Consider the following 26,361-nt stretch of genomic DNA (forward strand, 5'->3'; position numbering starts at 1 on the left):
GCAGACCAGACCCCTGGAGGGGAGGGTCCCAGGACTAAAACGGGGCTTGGCGGCTGTGGCCAGGTGACCGGAGACTACCTGAGGGGTGAGGTCTTGGTGACCACAAATCAAACGATTTGGTGCACGCTCCGTCTGACGTGACTGCTCGACAGTCAGGCGAAGGCCAAGGCAGGAACTGACCATGCGCAAAGTGGCCCTTTTCCTGGGAAATCAGAGCACAGCTTTTTTCAACGGAGTCTTTCTTCTGAATATGTGGTCCTCAAAAACACCTACAAATACCATAACTGTATATGCCAATTATTACCATTATCAATGTCAAAATCAACATCAATAAAGGACTGGAAATTTTAACCAAGCTTCTTGGAGTAGAGAATATTCAGTACAAGTAGAAAAGTCGTTCACGTTCAGACTAGTAGTGGCCAATTCCGGACGTGCGCAAGCCAAGGAAAACTAGTGTGACTAAGTTCTCTTCATCTTTACCTGACATCATCCAGGTGTGAGCGGGACGTTTCCCTTTTAAGAGCAAACCCGTCACCCCTCCAGCTTTCCCGTTTACAGCAGTAATCTGGGAATACCGGGACCTGAGATTAAAGGGATGCCGGCCGCCATAACGCCACAGCCTCCGGGGCCTGGAGGTAAACTCTGGTTGCTGCAAGGAAAGCCTTCAAAGGGGTCATTCGGGGACCTGGGCTTTGCTGCCTGACTCTTCCTCATCTTTAGGTCCCTGGAATTCCTTCTGTTCAATTGGGACAGTGGAGGGCTGCCCGGAAGGTTCTATGGGACCGGCCTGATGGCGCCTGTATCACCAACACTCATGTGCCACTCGCTGAGTCACTCGGCCACACTTACTTGCAAGGGAAGTTGGAAAACACTTGAGCTGTTTGCTCAGGAAGAAAGTAGGTTTGGTGACCTAGCCAGTCCCATCCCAAGTAGTTTCCCCTTTTAAAGATTTACCTTCCTCTGCCCCTCTGACTTTTGCATTAACCTGGGCAGAGACCTCCAGATACTTCCAGCTGGATTCCTTCCCTACCTTCCCCCAAGCAAGCCACATGCAAAGGCCTTGGAGAAGGAGGCGGGGCTGTGAGTTGAACTCTGTCCTACAAGATCTGTTGGAGGTCCCATCCCCCCAACCTGTGAATGTGACCTTATTTGGAAATAGTGTCTTTGCAGAAGTAATCAAGTTAAGATGAGGTCACACTCAATTCAGGTGGGCCCTCATCCATGACTGGGGTCCTTAAGAAAAGAGAGGTTTGGATGCAGACACAGGGCAGACGGCCAAGCGATGCCTTGATCTTGGATTTCTGGCCATCAGAACCTCAAGAAAATAAATTTGTTATTTTACGCCACCCGGTATGTGGCACTTTGAGACAGCAGCTCTGGATTAACACCTCCACTTCTGCCACTGGCCGTGCAAAATGGGTGTCAGGATATGGCTGGCGGGGCTGGAACTGAGAAGCACGGAGGGTACAGGTGCACCCCGAGGTTCTTGCTTGTACAACACGCCCCAGGCCCGTGGTGGGGAGGAGGTGAGCCTTTTGTGGTCCCTGTACTCTCTCTCGGTGCTGCAGACACCCTGTTCCCCAGGTCCGGCCTGGCCTTGGGCTCACTGGTGCCTACTCAGCCTTTGGCCTTGGATTCAGGTTACTTCTCAAGGGGGCTCTCCTTAGCCCCACTCCTCCCTGCCACCTGCAGGTGGGGCTGGTCTCCATCAGTTGCCCCCCAACCCTCATCCTGTTCTCTCCCTGGGCTTGGTGAGCGCAGGGCCCGTGGGAGTCCGGCCTGTTGTAACCTGATGAAGATGCCCGGCCCTCAGCTGTGGATTGTGGGTTTGGGATTGGCCAGTTCCAGGTACACAGGACCAAGAAAAAGGAAAGCCACCCACTTGAACCCTTTGGGTGCTCTAGGCAACACTGATTCCCATTAGTTAGTTGATGACTGAGATCCCTATATTTCAAGAACAATTAAATCAATAGCAAGAAAACAGATACCCACTAAACCAACTGTCACACTGTCACCTAGGGGAGACCGGGTTGGGACGGAGCCATGGTTCTATGCACAGATACTCACGCTAGGTTTTGTGTTTTATTAAAAGTCTGGGTGCGTACGGAAAAAAAACACACACACTTATGTTAAAATATCCAAAGAAAATTTACTGCAACTTTCGTAGAATTGAATTTGTGCTACAAGACATGTTGCATAGGAAACTATTTAAAGCCCCTGAGGAAAAAAAATCTCAGTATTTAAGGTGCGACTGGTTTTGTTTCTTCTTTGGGGAAGAGTGAGAGACGCTCTCTGGGAAGACTGAAGGCGGAGAGAGAAGAACCAGTACGTAAGGTGATTTCGTGTGATGATTTGGGGGAATTGTGTATCTTGGTTCTTGCAGCATAAAACGTGTAGTGTTCTTTTTTTTATTGTTGTTGTTGTTTTCTAGTCAGTTGGCCTTCTGTATTTGAATCAATAGATATATAAGAATGTTTTAGCCCAGTAAGGGATTTACATTGATTATACTAAGTAATTAGCATGTTTCCAGAAAGTAGATTTAGAGAATGAGATGCCAGAACCCCAGATGGCCCAGTATCACTCACGTAAGCACAGCGCATATCCTGGCCCCTTCCTGGGGATCAGCTCTCTTGATCTGCCAGTATTTCTTCATCCCTGTCCCTCACTCCCTTCCGAGATGCACGCACAACGCAACTGTAGAATTCAGCGCAAGTTGATCTCCGACCATCAAGGTTATCAATGCAACAGTCCGCCAAGTCCCAGATTTTATGTGGGAAACATTTTCAGATGACATTCATCCTGCTCAGATAATCTTCATATTGTTTAAAAAAAACAGATTCCTCTATGCTATTTATTTCCAAGGAGAGACGGGCACACCGGGAGGGGAGAGGGGTTACGTTTTAGGTGGAATGAAGTAGAGAGTTTGGCAAATGGCAGCAGGAACCTCTGGACGTCAGCGTAGGGTGTGCTTGTGGTGACGTTTTCTTCGTGCCCAGAGGAGAGGCTTCGAGCTCTGCAGCGAGCACTCCCCTGTCCCCGGGGAGAAGCAGGACCTCTCAGAGCTGCAGGGGCCGCCTCTCTCCACGTGGCGTAGCTCTTTTTTTGGATTAAGGGCACACAGGCAGGGGCCGTAGAGAATGCCACCTGCCCGCCGCCTTCTCATCTCAAGTGCACCCAATCGCTCCTGCTGGATTTCACTCCTCCTGCTAAAGCTCAAAAAAGCTTCCCTTGTGCTGTGGCCATTCCTTTACTGCAACACGAGGCCAAGGTACAGAAGGTAATAAAAATCACAGGGAATCGCAGGCCTAGGACAGCCTCAGAAAGAAGGCGCACGGACCACACTCATTGACTGAAACACCATGTTTCCTATTTGATTTCTTTTCTTTTTTTTTTTTTTTTACAAGTACAGAGGCAAAAAGGTCCAACATCTGAACGAGTGTCTTTCCGTGCTAAGTGTTGAAATGCAAAGAGAATCCGGCAATCAGAAATGCCCCCATGACCCTTAAATACATATATACATCTGTAACATAATTTAAAAAGGTCTTTATAGAACATAAAAACCTCAACAGTATCTGCCCCTATGAAGTATTTTCTTTTTCTTTTTTTTTTTTTACCTTTATGGTCCATTAAAAAATTAGATACCACCTTTCTCGTACGCCCCCCCATACTTTAAAAAAAAGTTATTTAAATTTATACTTAACAAATAGAAAGCTATTTGATTGGCAACAACCTGCAGTAGAAATTCCCTCCAGGTCTCTCCCGTGACAGAGGAGGCGGGTGGAACATCGCGTGTGCTCGGTCCTGGGTGTGGATCCAGCCAGGAGGGACCCTGGGTCTGTCTGAGCTGACCTTCCCTCCCTCCCCAGTTCTAAGTGCCCGCCTGGGCATCCGGGGCAGACAGAGGGCACGCACCCCGGGGCAGCCCTCTGGGAGGGCGTCAGAAGGTCGCAGACCCGTTCAAATCACGAGGTCATCGTGGTCCACGGGACTGAAAGCGGCCGCTCGCAGGATGTCCAGGGAGTTGACCATGATCAGGGTCCCTGTGAGGTGTTTCCAGCGCTTGGTGATGGGGTTTTTCATCTTATCAAGGCCAGTGTGCAGCTCCTGGATGACATCCCGGTAGCTGTCCCCGACCTGGTGGCTCCAGGTGAGTAGAAAGTCGTACGCAGGCTTCCACATGGCCTGGGTAGTGGAGTTGTCCAAAACCAAAAGAGAGAGAAAAGATTAGGGGACACTGAGAGACTGGGTCCTAGAACCTCTCCTAGTACCAGTGTCTCTGTTCATCACTGACACAACTTTTTTTTTTCCAGTATGCGGGCCTCTCACTGCTGTGGCCTCTCCCGTTGCGGAGCACAGGCTCCGGACGCGCAGGCCCAGCGGCCATGGCTCACGGGCCCAGCCGCTCCGCGGCATGTGGGATCCTCCCGGACCGGGGCACGAACCCACATCCCCTGCGTTGGCAGGCGGACTCTCAACCACTGCGCCACCAGGGAAGGCCCACTGATGCTACTTTTTAAAAGTTTATTTCTTTTATTTATTTTTGTTTTGCGATACGCGGGCCTCTCACTGCTGTGGCCTCTCCCGCTGCGGAGCACAGGCTCCGGACGTGCAGGCTCAGCGGCCACGGCTCACGGGCCCAGCCGCTCCGCGGCATGTGGGATCCTGCCGGACGTGGGCACGAACCCGCGTCCCCTGCATTGGCAGGCGGACCCTCAACCACTGCGCCACCAGGGAAGCCCCCTGATGCTACTTTTTAAAGAGTGAAATGAACCCAAAGAAGCCGCCTCCGTCCCGGGCCAGCACATTTCAGAGGGAAGAACCACACGCCTTGTGCGAGAGCAGGTGTACAGCACCCAGCAGTGACCGCACAGATAGAAAGGGTTTCTCTTTCCTTCCAACCTCCCGCAGCACTTCCCGTTTATTTAGAAACTCATCACTTCCATCAAGGATGCCCTTATTCTTGGGACTCCAGCTTCTGAGGTCCTGCAAGCCTGACTGTCTTTCCAGAAACTTAAAGTGACCACCACCAGACAGGTGAGAAAACAAAGACTCCCTGAGCAGGAACCCAACCAGCCTTGGCCGAAGCTGACAGCATCCCAGGCATGCATTTCACACCGTGAGGGGCGGAGCCCCAACCAGAACTGATCACGAAGGGCTCCGTCAAGCACCATCGGGCGGAAGGTAATTTAAGATCAGGAGCAGGGACGGATGGGCAGCTCCGCGGATGCTGTTCCAACGCCCCACTTGACGGGAGAGTGGCCTTGCCGCCGCCGGGGCCCGGGCTCACAACTAAGGATCCCGGGAAGGATGAGACTCGCTCCCGCTCGGCGAGAGCCTGCTACGTGCCCAGCACCTGCCTTCATGTTTTACCTATGCTGTCCTCGTAAAAACGCTGTACAGTAGACATTGTCCTCACTGCATTTTACAGGTGGAGGGAAGGGCAACCCCACTCACCTCGCTGTCCACCACCCCATTCCTGTCCCGGTGAGGAGACTCGTATGCGTCCATCTGCTGCTTGGACACCTTGGCGAGCTTCTCGGCCAGCTCCCTCCAGCGCTGGGCCACCTCGACCGCCGTGGTCAGAAGCACGAAGTCCTGGATGAGTCTGACCACCAGGCCCTGGCAGTCCATCTTCAGTAAGGCCTAAGGAGGAAGGAGCAGGCATGAGGCAAGACACAGGGCAGGCTCTGCTTTCACGGGAAGCCTGCACCGCAGAGACCACGAGCCAGCACCCTCAACACTGCAAGGCCTGAGCGCCAGCACTGCCGGGACTCCCAGGTGCAGGAAAAACCACGATCTGTGGGAGGTACTGGGTCCCCCGCCCACAAATTCTCATCCTCCCGGAACCTCCCAACGTGACCGAACGTCAAAGCAGGGATCTTTGCAGATGTAATTAGCTAACATGAGGCCCCATTGGACTAGGGTGGGTCTCTCATCCAATGACTGGTGTCCTCATAAAGAGAGAAACAGACATGCAGAGACAGAGAGAAGTGGTCCACGTAAAGATGGAGGTAGACATGGGGTGATGCAGCCACGTCACTGGAGCCACCAGGAGCTCGGAGGGGGGCACGGGCCAGACCCCCTCAGAGCCTCCAGGAGGAGCCAGCCCTGCCGACACCTCCAGACCTGTCACAGGATAAACCTCTGCGGCTCAGAGCCTCCCAGCTTGCGGTACGTGGTCGCAGCAGCCCCGGGACGCTGACAGGCAGGGGGCGTGGGATGACAGCTGTTCATCTGTTCCCTCCCCGACTGGGGCACCTGGAGAGGTGATGCCCTTTGCCCAGACAGCCAGCTCGGCACGGCCTGGGGCTCAGGGCAGGACAAGCTGACGTCTGCAGGTGGGGAGCCCCAGCGGGCAGGAGAGGTGCAGGGGAGGGCTCAGATCCAGGCCTCTCACGTTCTCGAGACACACGAAGGCCTCGCGTGGAGGGGAGGCTAACAGGACCATCAAGAAAGTCTCCAGGATTGACGGGACTGTTCCCTTGGCAAAGCTGCGAGAGCCTTCTAGTGCCTCTAGGATGGGGATCACTAACTATGGAGGGACAGGGGCTCAGGAGGGAGACAAACGCCCGTCAGCCAGGAAGGAGGCAACGGGCAGAGCCTTGCCCAAGTCCCGGCACGGCCTGAGCAGCACAGGGCCACCTTGGACTCGATCCCCCATCCAGGAAAGGGGCTGGTCAGTCAGGTGGGCTTCCAGCACAGCGCTCGACGTCCTGCGGGTTCTGTGCGGTCCCAGGCTGGAGGCTGTGTCACATTAGCATTTCTGGCTCAAGGAAACAAAGCCACGTAAGCAGCACAGACCCGCAGCCCTCCTGTCCGCACGCATCACCCCAAGCTACGAGCTGCACGGACGGCTGCTGGCTGTCGGGCTGCGGGTCCGGTGAGAGCCGGTACAATGAGTGTGCAGCTTTGGGCGGCCAGGATGGAGCCCCAGGCAGGGGGAGAAGGCGCGGTGAGAACCAGACTCTCATCCGCGGAGCCTCCGCCGTCCAGCACATCCTCGGGCTACAGCCTGACACCTGCAGAAGCGACGGGGTCTGAGACCCCCTTGGGTCCTCGGACATCGAGGATGCAACCAAAGAGATGCTGCTACCAGTCACCGGGCCCGGCCTTCTTTCTGTCCCTCTATGCTCTGTCCAAGCACCTGACGTCACTTCAAGGCTCCGAAGAGAAAGTGTTAAAAACAGCAACTGACCAAGCAGCAAGGTCCTCCCCAGCTGAGCCAAATGCACGGCTCACGCGCTCCCTCCAACATCCCGTGAGGACGCAGGCGGCCTGGCGTCTGCGCAGCATCAGTCTGCGGGGCTGCTACTTGAAAGAACGCCGCTATTTCTGAGTATTCTCACCTGCCTTTTATGTTTATTTTGGGGGAACTTAACAAATGAAGAAATGGTGACTTTTGGGGGAGTCCCTGAATGCAGAGGCTGATGCCCCAGCATCTCAATCTTTGCCTTTAAAACATAAGATCAATCTGAGGCCGTCCTGGGTCCGAGGGGGCCATAAAGGTGGGAAGGCAGAAGGGAGCTTGAGGACCACGTGGTCCTTTTCTGATTTTTGTTTTTGATTTTAAATAAACTACCTTCACTGAGTATTTCCAGTGAGCCGGGTGCAGGGCGCATCTACCTCTCAGAACCCCCTGAAGGGAAGCCAAGCTCACCCCAATCTGCAGGTAAAATCGGAGGGAAAGGGAGGGGCTCCCATACCTGGTGAGGGGCTCCAGGCAGCCTGTCCCCAGCTGCTACCCACCGTGTGGGTTGCACGGTGTCTGTTTTATAGACCCCGAAGAGGCTGGGTGGCTTGTCCAGGGTCCCACAGCTCGAGGGCACAGAAGTGGAGGCAGGCCCAGACCTCCCGGTGCTCAGGCCAATGGCCTTTCCAACTGTGTGGGCACCGCGTGACAACAGGAACCGAGCACGAGGCGTCATCTCAACGATTTACAGACTTCAGAAAATGGTCTCTGAACTCTGGTATCTTCAAGTGAAATTGTTTGAAAGAACTTAAATGTTTACTAGATTTGTGCTGCAGAAGATGTGAAGAGTATACAGGGGTGTGTTTGTGGTATGGGGGAGACGTGTGATAAACTGGTAGAATTCTGGATTTAAATTCTTTTGCCTGAATAAAAAACAACAAGGTCCTACTTATAGCACAGGGAACTACATTCAATATCCTGTGATAAACCATAACAGAAAAGAATATGAAAAACAATGTTTATATATGCATAACCGAGCCCCTTTGCTGTACAGCAGAAATTAACACAACAATGTAATTCAACTCTACTTAAATAAATTTAAAAAAAAAAAGTTAAAAAAAAATTCTTTTGGCGTGGTGTGGTTTGAGCCCAGACACACAGGAGAGGCAGGGTGCCCTCCAGCCACGCCTGGTGGCCTGAGAAGGCGTCTGGCCAACCTCCCGTGACAGTGGTCCCACCCAGGCTTCCTCACAGTGTCCCAGCAGTGTCTGTGTGCTCAGTTACCAGGCTCCGCGGGTGGCCTTGTTTTCTAGGTAACAGAACACTTCAGAGTCACCTGCTTCTGGTTCGGGTGTCCCTGGCGGGGGCGATCAAAGCTGCCCTCTCCCAGGACACCGGGTGCGGGCACAAAGGTCCTGAGAAGCTCAAACCCTCTCTCTGGCCCCGAGCGGTCACAGCTGGGGCAGAGCGCTGCCCACACCACCGCCAAGGGGTAGTTCATGCATTTTTTTGGTCTGAACGGCACATTCCGGGTGCCCACCAAGTCTCAGCAATAGAGAATTTCTCAGGGGCGGGGATACGGTGCTGGAACCTTTTCCCTGTAGCATCCTCTTTAATTTCTGCACACACACCGGTACACACAGGTGATACCAGAAATAAAGCACAAGGCTGCTTCCAGCTGGACTCTCGCGAGCTGCAGTGACCCATGACTTAAGCCAGGGTGGCCAAGTCTGTTCCAAGGGCAAGACAGGACCTATTTTTGGCTTTGCGGGCATGGCGTCTCTGCCTCAGCCCCTCGACTCTGCCCGTGGGGCGTGAGAACAGCACGACAACACTTGAACGAGTGGGCAGGGCTGCGTTCCAGTAAAATTTCATTTACAAAAGCAGGTGGCCCGCGGGCCAGTGTGTCAATCCCTGTTTGAAGAGACATTCTTAGGAAAATACAACAAAACATCACTTTGCTGTATGTTCACTTCACCCCAGTCGTGCTCCCATTCCTGAGATGCTGAAACACCAGAAGGGCAGTCACCATGGCAACCCTGCTCCTCCCTGTAGTAGCAGCCTTGGGCTGTGGGACCACCTGGCAGGAAGTCCCCAGGAACCCCCCTAAGTGCACAGCAGGTAGTTAACTGTGTCCTCTTCTGAAGGATAAAGAGATTTTGCTCCTGATTCAGAGAATCCCTCCACACTGTCCTCTCCAGCCCTAGCTCTCCCCGATCTCAATCCCCCCTTATTTCCATTAGTTTTCAAGGTTCTCAGTGTTGATTTCACCCCGCACCTCACTCCTAAAGCAACCACCCACCTTGACTTATATCCTACAGTAACTTTCCCTTTTTCAGAGAAACTTCTCTGAGAGCCCAGAGCATCCATCCTTCCTTCCTTCCTTCCTTTCTTCCTTCCTTCCTTCCTTCCTTTCTTCCTTCCTTCCTTCCCTCCCTCCCTCCCTCCCTCCCTCCCGGCCAGGAGGACAGACACCGTGCCTCTCGTAATCCCCAAAGTTGGGAATAATCTCTTACACTGAAAGCGTGTTGTTGAACGAAAATACTTCCAGTTCAAGGAGAGCTGGGTTCCTCAGGGTTCTGTCTGCCACCCTACACACACACACACACACACACACACACACACACACACACACACAAGAGATGGCCATCACCCAAATCCACGCAGCTCTACAGCACGAGCCAAATCCTCCTCTCTCCTCAGTGCTGAGTGTTGTCATTAAGTCCTGGTACAAACACATAGCAACGTCTTCCGCTTGGGCTTTCGACCACGCTCAGAAAACCCTTCCCCAAACCCACAAAGTGTATGAGAAGCAACATTAATGTCCTAAAAACAGAGGAACGTACTCTGTCGTTTCTTGCCTTCATGAAACAAAACAAAACCCGACATCGAAACCCAAGGCTCAGAGAGGGGAGGAGAGTGTATACACACCAGCAGGGCTATTCAGTCTGGTTGCTGCAGTGATAGCTCTTGACACCAGCAGGGCTGTTAAGGCATCCCCTGTCATTCTCAGGCCTTGCACGCCCCGAAGTGACACCCACTGCCACGCGCCAACGCTGGCTCCTCCTGTCTCGGGAGGGCTCCTACAGCTCGCAGAATGTTGTCACGGAACGGACAGGGACGAGCGTGCAGAGCCACGGGGCCGGGACCCGGCTCGGAGCAGCGCTGGTAATGGTGAGACCAGGCACCACTGCCCTACCGGAGACCGAGGACCAGAGCACCTGCCCGGCTGCGGGGCGCGCAGGCTCCACGCAGACACAGAGCCGCCTGCACATGCTCTCCAGGCGTGTACGGGATGCAGAATATGGACAGCGCAGGGCAAACTCCGGGGACTGAGGAATATCGGCAGTGTCTACACTGCAGACCACTAACACGGGCCGCCTCTGGGAGACGGGCCGGGCACTTCTGCTGCTGGCCCTCAGGACAGGCAAACAGCACCGCGAAAAGCAGCATCTGCTGTTTTCACAAACAGAAAAGTCAATGAGGATGATCTTCATTCGGTAAAAAGCAAAACCCGGGGTGAGCCACGGCAGCGGGGCCGACCCCAGGACCCCAGGGGCTCTGACGGTCAGCACCGGCGTGCACGTGGCCTGGGAACTGCCGCAACCCAGACCCAGGGCCGTCGGCCATCCAATCCCCACCCGCCAGGGCAGGATGCAAGAACACCCCGGGCTACGGCACAGGGCGCCCTCTTGCTACGGTCGGCCAGGTCTGAAGGCAGATGTAGGTAAAAGCCAAGGGATCCAGGCACAAGCGTGTGAGGGGCTCCCCGCCTCGCAGCACTTCCGTTTGACCTGTACTTTCCATCTCTGACCTCTGCTAAAAACGACCCGCCCACTCATTGCCTTAACAAGAGGAGAATCCAGGGGTGTGTGTGAAAATTAGATCCTCCACTGCCAGGTGTCCCGGTATTCTGAAAGAATGGCACTCAGAGGGTGTGTGGAGGGGAGGGGGAGACTGGCTGTCACCTGAGTGGCTCTGAGACTAGAAGGCAGCAAGGAGCAACATACCTGGGTAGATCTCCAAGGAGCAGGGACACACCTGGATCCCCAAGGAGCAGGGACACACCTGGATCCCCAAGAAACAGGACACACCTGGATCCCCAAGGAGCAGGGACACACCTGGATCCCCAAGGAGCAGGACACACCTGGATCCCCAAGGAACAGGACATACCTGGATCCCCAAGGAGCAGGGACACACCTGGATCCCCAAGGAGCAGGGACACACCTGGATCCCCAAGGAGCAGGACGCACCTGGATCCCCAAGGAACAGGACATACCTGGATCCCCAAGGAGCAGGGACACACCTGGATCTCCAAGGAGAAGGACACACTTGGATCCCCAAGGCGCAGGGACTCACCTGGATCCCCAAGGAGCAGGACATACCTGGATCCCCAAGGGGCAGGGACACACCTGGATCCCCAAGGAGCTGGGACACACCTGGATCCCCAAGGAGTAGGGACACACCTGGGTAGATCCCCAAGGCGCAAGGACACACCTGGATCCACCTGGCTCCCCTTCACGTCCCCTAAACACTTAACACCCCCCTCCCCAATGCCCACAGAATAGAGCACAAGCATTATCCAGCCCAGGTGGCTGCGTGCCTCCCTCCCATCCCCCCATGTATCATCATCTTGATTCAACCCAGCCTCCGGCCTCTCCCAGCCTCTGGTTCTACCCCATCCCGTTCCTCTGCACCCTTGGCCCTTGCCCATACTGTACTTTCAACCCGACAGCCCCTCCCTGTTGGATGGGATTCTGCACATCCCTCCCTGAGTTGGGGGGATGTTTGCCTTTCCCTGGTCCACCCATGCCAAGGGGATCTTTTCTTCGGGGCCCATTACGAGTCTGTCTTGCACTCCTGTGGTCGTTCACTCGGCATCTCCCTCAGGGGAAGGCCCAGCACCCAGCACCCGCACTGAGCACACAGTAGGCACCCAAGAAATGCTGAATGAGTTTGGGGCACAGACACCTGCCTGGCTGGCGGCGATGGCTCTTCCGAGCTGTCAGAAGCTGCAGCCATACACCCGCCACCCGTTCTCGCTGTGCCCATTCCAACCCACAAGTCCCCCCAGCAGATCCCCAGGGGTTCATTCAACGACCTCTAATGCCTGGGGACTCTGGGAGCCCTGTCCACCCTGGTCACTCTCTTTGGGGTCAGCCCAGCATCATGCCTCCCCCCATTTTCATTATAGTCGGGGGGGGCATCATCGGTGTTGGATGGCCATCCTCTGTCACAGACATGCATGGCTTCTACTGGAGAGCTGGGCGGACCGGGGACAGAGGGGCATTTTCCACGGTGGTCACACCATGCGCGTGAGCAACGCAGCAGAGGCACAGCAGGAGGTCATACGGGTACATAAGATGCCTCTGGACCAGCTCTGAGATTGAAAACATGCACTAAAACAACAGAAAGAGGGGACGGAACCAGAGAACAGGAACATGTCTGACCTCACGAGACTGCGTCCAGATCAGATTCTTAGCCTGCATCCGTTCATTCATTCACTCATTCATTCACTCATCAACCATCTGGTTGTTTCCTATGGGCCAGCATCCCTTCCCTCGTGGAGTTCATACCCAGTTAGGGTAATGACAAGAACCATGAATACAAGTAAACAAGACCATTTCGGGTTTGAGAAAGCACCATGAAGACAATGCTACAGTAACACAGACGGTCCGTGACCCAGAGACACAAGGTTGCTTTATCCAGGGTTGCAGGAAAGGTCTGACAAGAGGACATTTGAGCTGGAATCTGAAGGACGATAAAAAGCCACGACGTGAAACCGGGGGAAGAGAATTCCAGGCAGAGGAAACGGCACGTGCAAAGGCCTGGGGCAGGGCAGCTGCGTGTGTCCAAGATACAGAGAAAAGGCCAGAGTGGCCGGTGTGCAGGGGCAGGCAGGGGCCCCCGGGCTGTGATAGGCGGGGCTGGGTCTGACAGGGCCTGTGGGGCAGAGGAAGGGGCTGGACCTTGTGCTGAGAGCAGTGGAGGGATGGACAACTCAGTTCTTGATTCTTTCTTCCTTCCCATCTCCCCGCAAATTTACCATCCAAAACCTTCACCCCTTCTAATTCGTTCAATCACTGCTTCCAAACCAAGGAGCCATACTAAACAGAAAACTACCTTCAGAACGAGAGCGGTGGGGAAGAGGTGGTCTGGCTGCGACAGGCCGGAGCGGGGGCGGGTTAGATCAGTGGCTGAGGCCCCAGGAAGCCCGAGTGCTCAGTGGTTTGTTACGTCCCTGGAAGAAAAACACCTGGTTTCCAGTGACTCCTGAGACATGCTGGGATAAATCAGCCTGTGGTTTCTAGAAGTCTGGCCAACCATTCAAATCTGCCAGCCCACAAGATGAAGAGATAGGAGAGGGGGTGGTGGGGTGGGGGGTGGGGGGGGGAATGCTGCAAAACCGGTTTCACTTCTGTACCGCAAATCTAACCTGTCTCAGGGCCACGTTCCTGCCAAGGTCAAGGTTCATTTCCTCCTCTCTGGGAGTCCTGGTGGCTGTGGGCCTGGCGGGGGTGGGGGTGGGGGGAGGGGGGGCAGGGAGATGGTCTTGGACGCACACAGACCCCCGTCCTCACACACAGTAACCCAAGGAAGCCACCTGAAAAACCTGCTCTCAGGGAAAGTTCTCCAAGTTGAATAAAACAAGATGGAAAGAAATGAGCAGGAAATGGAAGTGAGAGCCGCCTCTGTGCCGCCCAGGTTGATGCATCCTGCACCTCTGCCGGTTGCAGGTGAGCATCTTCTAGCTGTGACGAAGGAACGGTCGATACCCTTTATGTTCCATGAATGCACATCATTCCACCGTCCACGGAGGATCCCGGCTGGACGCTCACCCCGGCCCGCTGTGCGAGGTCCATCGCGAGGGCACCGGGCAGCTCGGGCTGCAAGCAAGCTCCGGGAATCGATCTCACAGGTGGGCCGGCGAGGCGAGCCCCTGAGGGGAGGGTCCTGGGGCCCAGCTGTGCGGGAGCCCCATCCAGCGCAGGGGTAGCCTCCTCTGCTGCCCATCCCTACCCCCGCCTCACCCCTCCCCATTGCCATGACAGCCGGCTTCCTCCCCACCTCCCCCAGCTGGAGCTGCCATCGCGACCCGTCAGCGACGGATGCCCCCAACGACCCCCTGGATGCCACCTCCAGTTCCCGTCTCCCTCCTCCGGGCAACGTCAGGTTCTCGCCTTGCTCCACGTATCTGGCACTTTCTAGTATCTTGGGGCCACCGACAAGGGGTCTTTCTTCATGCCCCGATCCCTTGCCGGACTGCAATGCATACTCCCTGCAGCAGGGGCCATGCCACCGTGGACCGTATTCCCTTCTGTCCCCCCAGCCCCACGGGGCAGCCCAGGACGTGCATGCAGTGATGACCCTCGGCTGTACACCTCTGCCCACGCGTGCATCCTCACTCACGCAGACACGCCTGGCCCATCCGTTCCAACAGGCATTCACTCAGGATGGCAAGTGCTGGGGGGGAAGGAGGGGAGTTGAAGCGGCAGAAGTTCAGGGGCGCTGCGAGTCACACCTCACAGAGATAAGGAGGCGGCGAAAAGGACTGTGTGGGGTCGGAGGAACATGAGAGAAGAGCCTGTGACTGAGGCCCGGGGGTTTCCCGTGGGAACAAAAACTAGGGGCGTGTCCACATCACGAGGACCAGGGAGAGACCCGAGTCGGCTTCTATCACAGAAAGAAGTCGACAGAGAATGTCCGGCACAGATCTGACTAGGGATGCCCAGAGGACATTAGGCTTCTCCCAGGTATAACTCCTCCAAGGCCACCACAGCCGAACTGTGGTGAACAGTTAAGAGTGGACTACCTGAGGGCGTCATGACCGGCGCAGAGCCCAAGCCTGTTGGAGGCCGTGATCGGGTCCAGAAAGCTTCCCATTTGGCTTGCGGGCCGGCTGTGCCCAGCAGTGGGACTCCCCCCTCTTTACTTCTTAGGGTCCAAGTTCCCAGTTGTGCTGGCAAAACAGCGGCCGTCCTCACCCCAACTCCAACACACGCAAGAAGGAGGAAGAGGAAATGACACAGAGAGAGGGGAGAAACTTCAAGTAAGGCCTGGAGAGAAAATCTCACAACAAGATAAAGTCAGACTTTGGGGCGAGTCACAGGTCCCGCTGGGAATCTGATGAAAGGAGGGATCTTGTCCCAAGAGATCTAAACGGGGGCAGGTGGCGCACAGGGTCCCCCCTTGCGTCCCCGACCGGGCAGGCAGAGATGCATGCCGGACCTCCAGAGGAGCTCACAAATCCAGCAGGAGGAGACCTGGACGACCCTCGCCGCAGTGGCTCCGAGCTGTTTGGGGGCCCCTACCGGTCCCACGTCAATGCCTATCCCCAGGCGTGTGTGAGTTTCAGGGAGCAGAACGGGGGCCCAGACCCCGGCCCACTGACTCCCGACACCACACCCGTTCGCACACGCGCAAGGGCAAGGCTGAGGCTGGACCGAGCCCCATCCCCTAGGAACCCAAGCCCCACCGGGCACTTACCATCATGAGCTCCTTCTGGAAGGATTTCCGGTCTTTGTTCTCCGTGCTGTTGCAGTCCTCCTTCAGCTTCTCCAGGACGGACGCCACCCGCTCGGGCTCGCTGTCCAGCTCGGCCCGGCAGAAGCAGGTGAGCGGCAGGTTCCCGTAGCCCAGGGCGTCGGCGAAGGAGCGCCAGCTGTGGATGTTCTCCATGAGCAGCGTGCGGACGGAGGCGTAGATGTAGGTGAGGAACTTGCACGGGCGCAGGATCTGTTCCAGCAGCAGCGACGTGCTCAGCTCGGGCCCGGAGAGGAGGCTGGGCCGCGCCTTGCCCACCACCAGCACGTTCTTGGCGTGCACGAGGCCGACCCTGCCCTGGTGGTAGCCGATGTACCACTCCTTGGTCCACAGCTGCCCCTTCAGCCGGATCTTCTCCTCGCTGAGCAGGGCGATGGCGTCCCCCTTCTTGTACTCCAGCAGGTAGTGGTTCTTGCTCTGCCGCACCACCGTCTTGAGTAACTTGCCGAACTTGAGGCTGGACACAGGGCGGTCCTGAAAAGTCGGGTACTTGGTGGTGGCAGCAAACGGGGACAGGATGATCTTCCCGACCTCGTTCTTCTTGAGGAACCGTCTCTGCCCGGATGGCTTGACGGCGCTTTTCGGGGGTGGCTGTGGGGTCTGGACGCAAAACTGGGTCAGGATGGCCTCCTGGTCGTCTTTCACCTGGACCCGCAAGGTGAAGTCGGAGAGCTCGCTGGCGTTGTGGCAGCTGATGGAGAAGATGAGGCGGCTTACCTTGCCCAGCTTCACCTGGAAGCCTCTCACGGCCTTGGCCTGCTCGCTGGCTTTGACCTCGTAGTTGGTCATGTTGGAAAACATGCAGACTCGGAGATCCTGGGGCCTGGACAAGACGAACTGGTGCTTGCCCCAGAGCTGCAGTGCCACTGGGGCCGGGCTCGGGGCCTGGCGGGTGACCTCGCTGACCAGTAGGGTCTTGGGGGCACAATCATGCCCGAAAATGGTCACCACCGTCTTGAAGGATGGGTGGATGTGTTTGGGGCCATAGAGACCCACGGTGACTTTCTTATTGATGAAGTCCCAGACCGTGGAAGGGTAGAGGATGTTCGGGCCGTGGGCAACGATGGCCAGGTACATACAGGGCTCCAGGTCGTCCAGCTGGGCCTGGACCGTGTCCCCATAGCTGTAGGTGTGTGGGATGGGGACATAGGGCCCCTCCTTTGAGTCGCTCCTCAGGCACTGGAGGCCCACTGTGCTTTTGCTGAAAATGTCACTTTTCACCTCAGCTGAAACCTTCATCTCCAGGAGGATGTGGGTTTTCACCTCCAGGGTGCTCAGCTTCACCTCCAGCACCGGGCTGACGCAGCTGCACCTGTCGCTGTTGAGCTCCAGCGGGGGGTCCAGCAGAGCCTTCATGGAGATCTGCTGCGTCTCCCCTGGGGCCACGTGGCCTTCGGGCACGTGGATGCTGATGCTGGTGTCGGGAAGCTGCACGGCGCCCCCCGAGCTCTCCAGCTTGCACACGATGTTCGTCTCCACCGCTTGGGTCTGGCCCCAGCCGGGACTTTGGCCCAGCAAGTCCAGGTCGTGGCAAGACCGGGCCAGCTTCCGGTGGCTCAGCCAGGCAGCCCGGAAGTCCTCCCGGCTCTGGAACTGCTCGGGGGCCGGCGATTTCAAGCCCGTGAAAAACCCCGAGGATGCGGGAGTGTCGGACTTGGCTTGGAGGACGGAGAGTTCCGAGAGGCTGTAGGAACGCTTGCTCCGGAAGAAAGGGTTGTCCCGCCTGACCGTCGGCTCCGCGTGCAGGCGGCTGGTGGCCGGCAGCTCGTCGAAGATGTTGGTCGTCGCTGAGCTGGACTCAGTGAACGAAGCTGTGCCCGTGTCAAAGAGGAGCAAGTCCACGGCGCTTCGGGGAGTCGGTAGGTCCACGCTGGGCAGCACTGGTACATTCCCATTGAGAAACGGGTTTGTCTGGACACCGTTCCAGAAAGGATTATTACTGTAGGTTTTGCTCGACTCCCTCCTGTCATCTGTCCATCCTCCGAGCAAATCTAACTCCTTGGCTACTTCGTCCGGGCTGTCTGGAAGATTGTCGATCATCCCACTGTCACTTAAGGTGGAGTTCCGGTAGTTTAAGGGCTGCACGTAAGAGGAAGGGATGTAGCCCATCTCCGTGGTGTTGTGTGCGTACCACCACTCCCCGCCTGACGTATCCAGGACGTAGAGGTGGTCGCCCTTGGAGAACTTGAGGGTGGTGAAGTTGGTTGGGCAGTAGTCCTTGATGGCGATCACTTCCTTTGCATTTCCAAAGGGCGTGGGATTGTCTACTAGCAAGGCACTGGGAGAAGGCACTGCGTGAAACACAAAGAACAGGAGGTGAGGGCGGGCCCTCAGGGCGAGGCAGAGCGTCGTCAACACCAGGGAGAAGAGAGGTCTGGAAAACCATCACCCCCGACAGGGAGACAACGTGTCCGGCAAGTAAACGACAGAAACAAACCAAAGTAAAATCTGGTGGGCGATTCACCTGACCGACAGCCTAAATCGAGCGTTGTCTCCCCAGATTCCATCACATCCCAACGCACGGTCTGAGTCAGGTGGAAAGGCCACAGAGAGTCTCTCCACCATCCTCAGAAACATGAATCAGCATAATGGGATTATCAATATGTCCCAGGTTTTTAACATCTCATTTTGACCCAACTTTTCTTTACTGTTACTAACTTACCGGGACTGCTGCTAGGTCGAAAGAGAAGCTGAATGTGATTTACTTAGAAAACACAGTGATGCTGCGTTAAGTGACCCACTGCATGTAACCAGGGACTGGAAAAGACCTGCAACAGAATCTCTTGGTGTCTAAGAGCTGATTCTATGTCCTGCCTTCAGCATAAAATACATAAACCAAGGGGAAGGTTCCCTTGACTATCAGGCCCGTTTCCGAGTTTCCAAGTTGAACCCATTCTTCATCAAACTGTTTATATGAAATAAGAATTTTGAGGTTGGTCTCTTTCAACCTCTTTTTCTTTTTTCTTTTTTTTTCTGTACGCAGGCCTCTCACTGCTGTGGCCTCTCCCGTTGCGGAGCACAGGCTCCGGACGCGCAGGCTCAGCGGCCATGGCTCACGGGCGCAGCCGCTCCACGGCACGTGGGATCTTCCCGGACCGGGGCACGAACCCGTGTCCCCTGCATCGGCAGGCAGACTCTCAACCGCTGCGCCACCAGGGAAGCCCTCTTTCAACCTCTTTTAAACGATCATTCAGAACAACATGGAAATGGTCTCTCTGTTACCCCTTGAAAATCAAAGGTTTAGGTCTGGTTGTAATTCACATTCTTTTTGAACAACTCTTTAAGCAATCTGAAAAATGCCAACACTTTAAACAGCGAATCAAGCTAATTTATGGGTCTTGGCGTTCAACTGCGTGTTACCAAGGTAGACAGCAATTGGAACAGCAAAAAAAAAAAAAAAAAAAAAAAAGTCATCTAAACAAGTAGGGCGTGTTTTGAAAAATAACAGATAATTAGAAACCTAAGTGTTTTCTCTCCCTCCCATACATAACAAAGTACATATACTCAGAGGATGAAGAAACTTCTTTCTGATGGAAATAAGCCCATATATTTCTCTCCAACCGCCCCATCCCAACTGTCCCTTGTTTTACGGTGTTTGCTGCCTTCCTGTAACAAACAAATGAAAGTAAACTTTTTTTAATTGCTTATGTAAACAAGGAAAGAAAGGACTACATTTTTAGTGGAACTACACCTACCTCTTGTCTAATATATGATTAAGTCAACAGACATCCTATTCTACCAAATTGGTCCTCCTCCCCCCCCCAAAAATCATTTGCCAGTTTCCTTTTCCTTTAAAAGGAAATAGTGAGGGGACTTCCCTGGTGGTCCAGTGGTTAAGACCGGGCCTTCTAATGCAGGGGTTGTGTGTTTGATCCCTGGTGGGGGAGCTAAGATCCCACACACACACACACAAAACCCAAAACATAAAACAGAAGCAATATTGTAACAAATTCAATAAACACTTAAAAAAATAAAAAAGGTCCACATTAAAAAAAATCTTTAAAATTAAATAAAAGGAAATAATGAAAATTAAACTGCATGTCCTCAGCAAAGTCTCAGGCAATAAAGTAGGAAGCTTCTATCTATTTACACGAAGTAAATTACAGAGAGATGCTTATTAGCAGGGTGTGAACCTGGGCCTCGAAGGCTGTCACCTACCACCCTGTCTGGGGTGTCGGGGAGAAGCTGGTACTGGGATCACCAGACCTGGGATTTGAATCCACACCCTTAGCAGCGGTGTGATCTCTGGAGCCTGACATTCTTCACGGTGGATGAACCACCTTCCCTCGACGGGCTCTGGCAAGGATTAAGCAAGACGCTGGTGATGACGTGATTAGCACAGTGATGCTTAGTACAAGGTAAAGACTCACACAATGTTATGTTTAAAGAGACATCTCCGGCCCCCTCCTAATTTAATTTTTCTCCACAGCATTGATCATGAACCAATATGAAATGTACCATGCACATCTGTGTTGGTTTTGCCGGGGAGGGCGCCGTCGCCCCACTAGGGGGTAAGCTCTGTTCGGCTGTGTTTTGCTCGCAGTGGTGTCCTTGGAACAGGGCCTGTGTCACGTAGCAGGTGCCCAATAAACACCCGTGGAATGAATGCTCATCCTGTGCGCTTACAACAGAGACGCCACATCCGTGTTACTGGGACAAGGTGTCGTCCAAAGGCTAAGCTAGAACCCCCCTGGGCTGCGCCCTTCTGCTATAAAATCACACTTGACCCTGAAGGGGGGCAGTGACTAAGAACAGCCAAGTCAGAGATAATGGCTTCGAGGGGAGGTGGCTGAAGGCAGATGGGTCAGCTGGGGTCAGGGGATAATATAAGATTCCCCCCCCCACTTTGTTCTCCAGTCACAGGCTCCAGTTTCCTTGACACATCTCGTGAAAATGTCACGTCAAAATTAAAACCAAATGAAGATCAAAGAAAGCTGGCCAGCTACTAAAATCTTGTTAGAATTCCTCAAAAGTTATATCCCTATTGTGTTCCTCCAGAATGATTCCCTTACAGTAATATTTTTTAAATTAAAAACCAAAGCTATTAGGCAGGCTGTGTACATAACCTGAGAAAACGTATCAGTGCAAATGATCACTTTTGTCTTCTTACCAGACCAGAGAATAAAACTGGTTTTACTCCAAATTGCAAGCACTCTCCTTAGGAGAGGAGCAGTAATAGATATGTCACTCAAGGATGAGGCTTGTCTGATGGGAGACGGCGCCCCTTCCTGTTGGGCCCCCCGTGGGAGTGGACCGCGGCGTGAGCTCCCTTCCAAGACCAGCCCTCTGTCAGACAAGGGCCACACAGACACCTGGGGTGTACACCAGGCTGGGGCTTCCGGCCAATCAAATGCAGGAAAATCCGTATCGAATTCCATCTTAATGAATTCTGGAGAGTGTTGCCAGATTCCCAGGTACCTTGATTTTAATACAAGAAAAATATGCCTGGGTGTCAGGAGGTTCAGCTCACTGAATAATACATTTCCTACCCTCTGCCTCGGGTCTTATGCAGGAAAAACACTCATTAGGGCAGAAGATTCTGCAGCAGATATTCTGGTTGGAATAGATTCCCACCTTGAAGCCGTTTTTACCGTCGGCACGTGTGGGGAGCAGCTGGGCCGAAATGCTGCCTGGGCCACAGCCTGCCCCTCGGCAGTGGAGAGGGGGTCTCTCTCCCCCCCCAACCCCCCCAAGCTAACCAGCCCCTCCTCAGCCTTCCTCCCCCAGCTGCAGTGTTCTTTGAGGAATAACAGCTCCTCCTAGATCAACATCATCATCTTTTAAAATTCAGCTCTCTGCCCCTCGTTTCAAAACCCCAGCCCAAACGGCATGACTTGAGCTCCCAGTTTCCCACTTCAACCATGACTAGCTGGGATACAAAGTAAGAAAACATGCCCATCACCAGACTACGAAAAACAAACGGCGCGATTATTCACAGCAACACCCAGTAGGTCCGCTGCTCTTATTAATAAAACCTCGTGATTCCCTTGCTAGTCTTTTGTTTAAAAGAACATTTTAAGCGATGCTCAGGGCCACAAGCCTAAAGGACAGGCAGGAAAGAAGGGGAAGTTGAGGATAACTGGAAGAGAGAAGAAGAAAGGCAGAAACAGGCACGGTATGAATTTAGTACATCGGGGTCGTGCATCATGATTTTATCTGGGAGGTAGCAGATTAGCTCCGGAAATATTCATTTAGCACCGATTTTGTGCCAGGGGCTAACGATACAAAGGTAAAGCGAAAGCTCTTGCCGTTGAGCCGTCTGTGGGCAGCGCAATGGATCATTTCAACAGAATTCGGTGAACGCGGTGGGAAAGTCAACTGACGGTGGCGATGGTGATGAGGGCGATGAAGTACAAGATGCCAGGAAGCTCACGGGAGACACTGACCGTGGCCAGTGAGGGCAGGATGGACTCTAGAGGGAAAATGACCCGCTGGCATCCACCTCGGTGTCCAAAAGATAGGCTTTATCACCAGCCCAGTTTTACGCGGCTGTTAGGGAAACCCCGGGGCCACCTCTAAACCAGGGGTTGGCAAACTCTGGCCCCTGGGCCAAATTCAGCCGGCCGTTTCTGTAAAGTTCTGCTGGAACACAGCCATGCCCATTTGTTTTCTCTCTTCCGTGACTGCTTTCTCGTTACAATCTCGGAGTTGAATAGCTGTGACAGAGGCCGTAGGGCCTACACAGATTCAAGTATTCACTCTCTGACCTTCTGCAGAGAAAGCGTGCTGACCCCTGTCCCCGGACCCCCTTTTATTCTGCAGTGGCTCTCAGGACCTCATCGACTTAGTACGCTCTCCTTCCCCCTGCTTTTGTACACCACCAAGCTCTTACCTTAATGTCGCCAAAACTCATGGAAAGAGAAACAAATTCTGCCTTAAGAAGAAGTTTCATTACAAAGAGGAAAATTCAAAACAACCTCCCAACCCATCAAAACAAAACAAGTGGGTATTGTTCCAGGGCTGAATTCATAACGTGATGAAGTTTAGAGAGCTAAGATTTAATTCTCTGAACGTGAACTTGGCAGCCTGTAAGTAGAGGAGTCCTTGGGTCTTAGAGCTCTTGCAAACCCCAGCCAGTGCTATTCCCAGGAGCTCACCTTTGACATCATTAAAGCTTGTTTCTGAAAACCCTTCACTCAGGTCAATCAAGGTCCCCTCGGACTTGCACCGCGGGAGGCCGCTGGAGTTGGCAGCTCGGATGCGCTGAGCTGCCATCTTGAAACTCTCTTGCCGGGTGAACGGCTAAGGTTTCATGTTTCCCCTCCAGTTATTCCAGCAATTGCTGAAGCTTCTGTCTCAGGCAACCATGCTGCGCTACGGCATCAGCTCTGCAACGTGCTTCTTCCTGTGAGCAGGGGAAGAAGAAAGGAATCTCCCTTGAGCAAGTGAAACACGGTTAAAGAGTAAACTGATGGCAAGTGGGAATCCTCTTTCTTCCAGAGGCCGTGTCACTTTTCCCGGCCCGAGGGAGCAGAGCAGGGCTCACTCCCCGGATTCTATGCCCACTTTATGCCCGTCTCATCTGTTCTCTCGCTGCACACAGCCCCGGCAGTGTTCCCTATCCTGCTGTTTGCACTCCCTCTTCCTGGGGCACAATGAGGCTTGTGAGATCTGCTTGAGCACCTGGCCGGCCCATTCATTAGTCAAAGAGGAGGACAAAACAGGATCTGTCCACACCGCGAGTTCCAGGGTTCAGGGAAGGGGAACTAAATCTCCTTCTGCCCAGAAAGTGGCTGGTCCCATCGTAGGAACAGCCACCGCTGGGCAAGCAGCACTTGGCATCGCTGCAGTGGGTTTGAGGGGACAGCTCCCTAAATCCTCCCTGGACCCCAAATAAACAAACACAAATAAGACACACGTGGCCACTTGTGGATATAAGGTATTCTTGTGTGACTTCTGCAGACGAAACGTGGTATATTCACTGGATCACTGTGCTGTTACCAAGCCAGCAAAGGAAATGTTTGTGGGAAAGAACACAGATTCTCTCCTTAGGCCTCGGTTTCTCTGGGAAACGGGCACCCGGGCATGTGGCGGGTTCTGGAGGTGAACAAGGTGACTGGCTCCAAGCAGACCTCTCACCAGGGCCAACGGACAGGAAAGGACCTGCCAGGAGCCAATTTCAGAGCAGGGAACTTCACATGCTCTCCCAGAGCGGACCTGGGCAGGCAACGCTCCAGCTGGCCACAGCTGGCCACAGCTGGGCCACAGCACTCGGAGCAGGGGGGTACCCAAGGGCAGGTGAATTTCAACCCAGTATGGCTGGGTTCACGTAACCTGTCCTCAGGTCCCTTGTTCTTTGACTGCTGTCCACAGGCAGCTGGAAATTCGTCTTCTGACACAGGTGGGTGGCCCTCCTCATGCGAGGGACCTGGGGGCCCAGCGCCACCCTCTGCAGCTTCTGCAGCGGGGATGACATAGCCCGGCCCCAGGCTCTGCGTGCAGTAACCATGCAGCAAGCAGACGGAGTTTGCATCCACGCTCTGTGTCTCCCGGGGATGACCCTGAGGTAAACAGCTTACACAAGATTCACTTTCATCTTTGTAACATGGGATAGTAACAGCACTGTTCTGATTTGATTTGCGTGAAGGAGAAAAAGAGAACCCAGGCAAGGCGCTGAGAACAAGGGGCAGGGCTCAGTGACTACGGGAACCCCCCCACCGCCTCGGCCAACGCAGGCGCGCATCAGCAGCCCCAGTCCTGGCTCTGAGGGGCCCGCTGGCAGTGGCTCCAAGGTGGATTCCATGTCATCCCGAGGCCACAGAGGCCGCATTCCTGCACCTGAACACCCTGGAGAGAAGACCTGGGTTATGGGCTGAGCGCGTCCCCCTCCAAATTCGTTTGTTAAAGTTCTAACACCCAGTGTGGTTATATTTGGAGGAGAGGTCTTTGCCGGGGGGCGGGGAGGGATGAGGTTAGATGAGGTGGGTGGAATCAGGGCTCTTATAGGAGGAGGCACCAGAGAGCTCGCTTCTCTCTCTGCTGTTTGCCAGGTGAGGACACAGCAAGAAGGCAGCCGTCTGCAAGCCAGGAATCGGGCCCTCACCCAAGATCTAAATCAGCACCTTGGTCCTGGGCTTCGCAAACTCCAGAAATGTGAGGAAATAAATTTCCATTGTGCAAGCCCCCCATCCTACGGCATTTTGTTACAGCAGCCCTAGCTGACTCATGCTGTGTGTGAGGAGGGCAGAAGGGGAGAGCAAGGGCCCTGTCATCCTCAGGGCCAGGGGGCCTAGACACACATGCACAGGAGGCGGGACAGCAGTGGCTGCCTCTCTGGGGAGGGAGCAAAGGTGGGCCCGGGGGTGACACGTCCCTTAAATACATGCCCAACCTGCGCCCAGACCGTCGTTCCTCCCACCCACATCCCATCCTGGAGTTCTCCAGTCCATCCGGAACACCCCCCGCAAAATACACAGACACACAGACACACACACACAGATACACACAGACACACACACACACAGACACACAGACACACACACAGACACACACACACACACACACACACACTTCTATTTGTGACTCACGGATCAGCACTCACAAACATGCCAGTTATTTGAAGGAAGGGGTGAAGCACCTGGATGGTTTCCCCAGCTGAGTGGGATCCCAGATTACTTCCATGCCTGCCCTGTGCCGTTACACGGATGTGACCACGCGCTCGGACTCCCTTTCCCTCACAGAACCATGCACGGAGCTGGGCCTCCAGGAGAGGACAGCACTGACCCAGATGGAGGCACGAGGCAGCTGTGGCCAGGCTGTGCTGCCGGGCTTTGTCTCCCGGTCCCCACGCAGTTGCATGGCTCCTCCGCATGCAGGGTCCACCCTCTAGCCGGGGACACCGGCCCCCACCCATCAGCAGCGGTGGCCGCACGGCTCTGTCCGCACAGGCTGTGTCGGAGCCAGACCAGATACCTGGTCACCGGGCTGTCACAGCTCTGCCCTGACCAGGCAGCCTGTGGCCGCGTGTGGAGCTGTTTACTGAGACGAGAGAACGTGAAAATACTTCGGATCCAAAAGATGAAGCCTCGTTTCCCGGCGGGAATCAACACAGAGGATAAAATGGGATTCGTGGGTGGGCGGGCGGGGAGGAGAGCTTTATGATGGTTTTGAGCCCGCAGCCTGTGTGTGACGGCTGGGCTGTCACATTAATGACAATCCCTACCTGAGATTCTGGGTCTGACCGGGCCTCTTGGGAGGCGGCAGCTGGACACAGGGGAAGGAGCTGTGGGTTACGGCCAGGGGATGCGGGTTACGGCCAGGGGATGCGGTTAGCTGCGGGATCTGACGGCCCCCGCCCAGGCCAGGCTGCTCCCGGGACTGGGACTGAGAGGCACGCCCAGAGAGGGGACCACCCTTCCTGCTGCACGTCCTCCAGGCCCCCCACCCCACAGGCTCCTGCTCAGGACATGGGAACCCCAGCAGCGGGGCGTGTCAGGACAAAGGACGCCAGGGCTCTCCCAGGGCAGCGCATCCTGACCACGCTTCGAGAGATGGAGAGAACGAGGCCCCCGGTCCTGGCCCCCACCGCCCTTGGGAGTGTTACCGAGTCCCACTCAACATGGGGGTGCGGAGCACCTAGTGGAGGGTTTTAGAAGAAGCCCAGACGGGCGCAGTCTCGAGGCCTTACT

At 54.7% G+C, this 26,361-nt stretch overlaps 1 protein-coding gene across 3 annotated transcripts in view; it reads right to left on the reverse strand.

Annotated features, from left to right (window-relative positions):
- The window catches only part of SH3BP4 (SH3 domain binding protein 4), a 114,248-nt gene that overhangs the window by 16,986 nt on the left and 70,901 nt on the right, over positions 1–26,361 (reverse strand). For 2 of the 3 annotated variants that reach the window (XM_060151788.1, XM_060151786.1), the window contains exons 2-5: positions 22,831–23,078; positions 15,677–18,024; positions 5,455–5,643; positions 3,379–4,182 (exon numbers count right to left, since the gene is read on the reverse strand). In XM_060151788.1, the coding sequence (XP_060007771.1) occupies positions 3,958–4,182; positions 5,455–5,643; positions 15,677–18,024; positions 22,831–22,948 (2,880 nt within the window). In that variant the 5' untranslated portion in view covers positions 22,949–23,078 and the 3' untranslated portion in view covers positions 3,379–3,957. Of the gene's footprint in view, positions 1–3,378; positions 4,183–5,445; positions 5,644–15,676; positions 18,025–22,830; positions 23,079–26,361 lie in introns of those variants that run through there. The other variant, XM_060151789.1, reaches the window with a different exon arrangement.

The sequence above is a fragment of the Lagenorhynchus albirostris genome, chromosome 6 (genome assembly GCF_949774975.1).
Source record: "Lagenorhynchus albirostris chromosome 6, mLagAlb1.1, whole genome shotgun sequence".
Lineage (NCBI taxonomy): Eukaryota > Metazoa > Chordata > Mammalia > Artiodactyla > Delphinidae > Lagenorhynchus > Lagenorhynchus albirostris.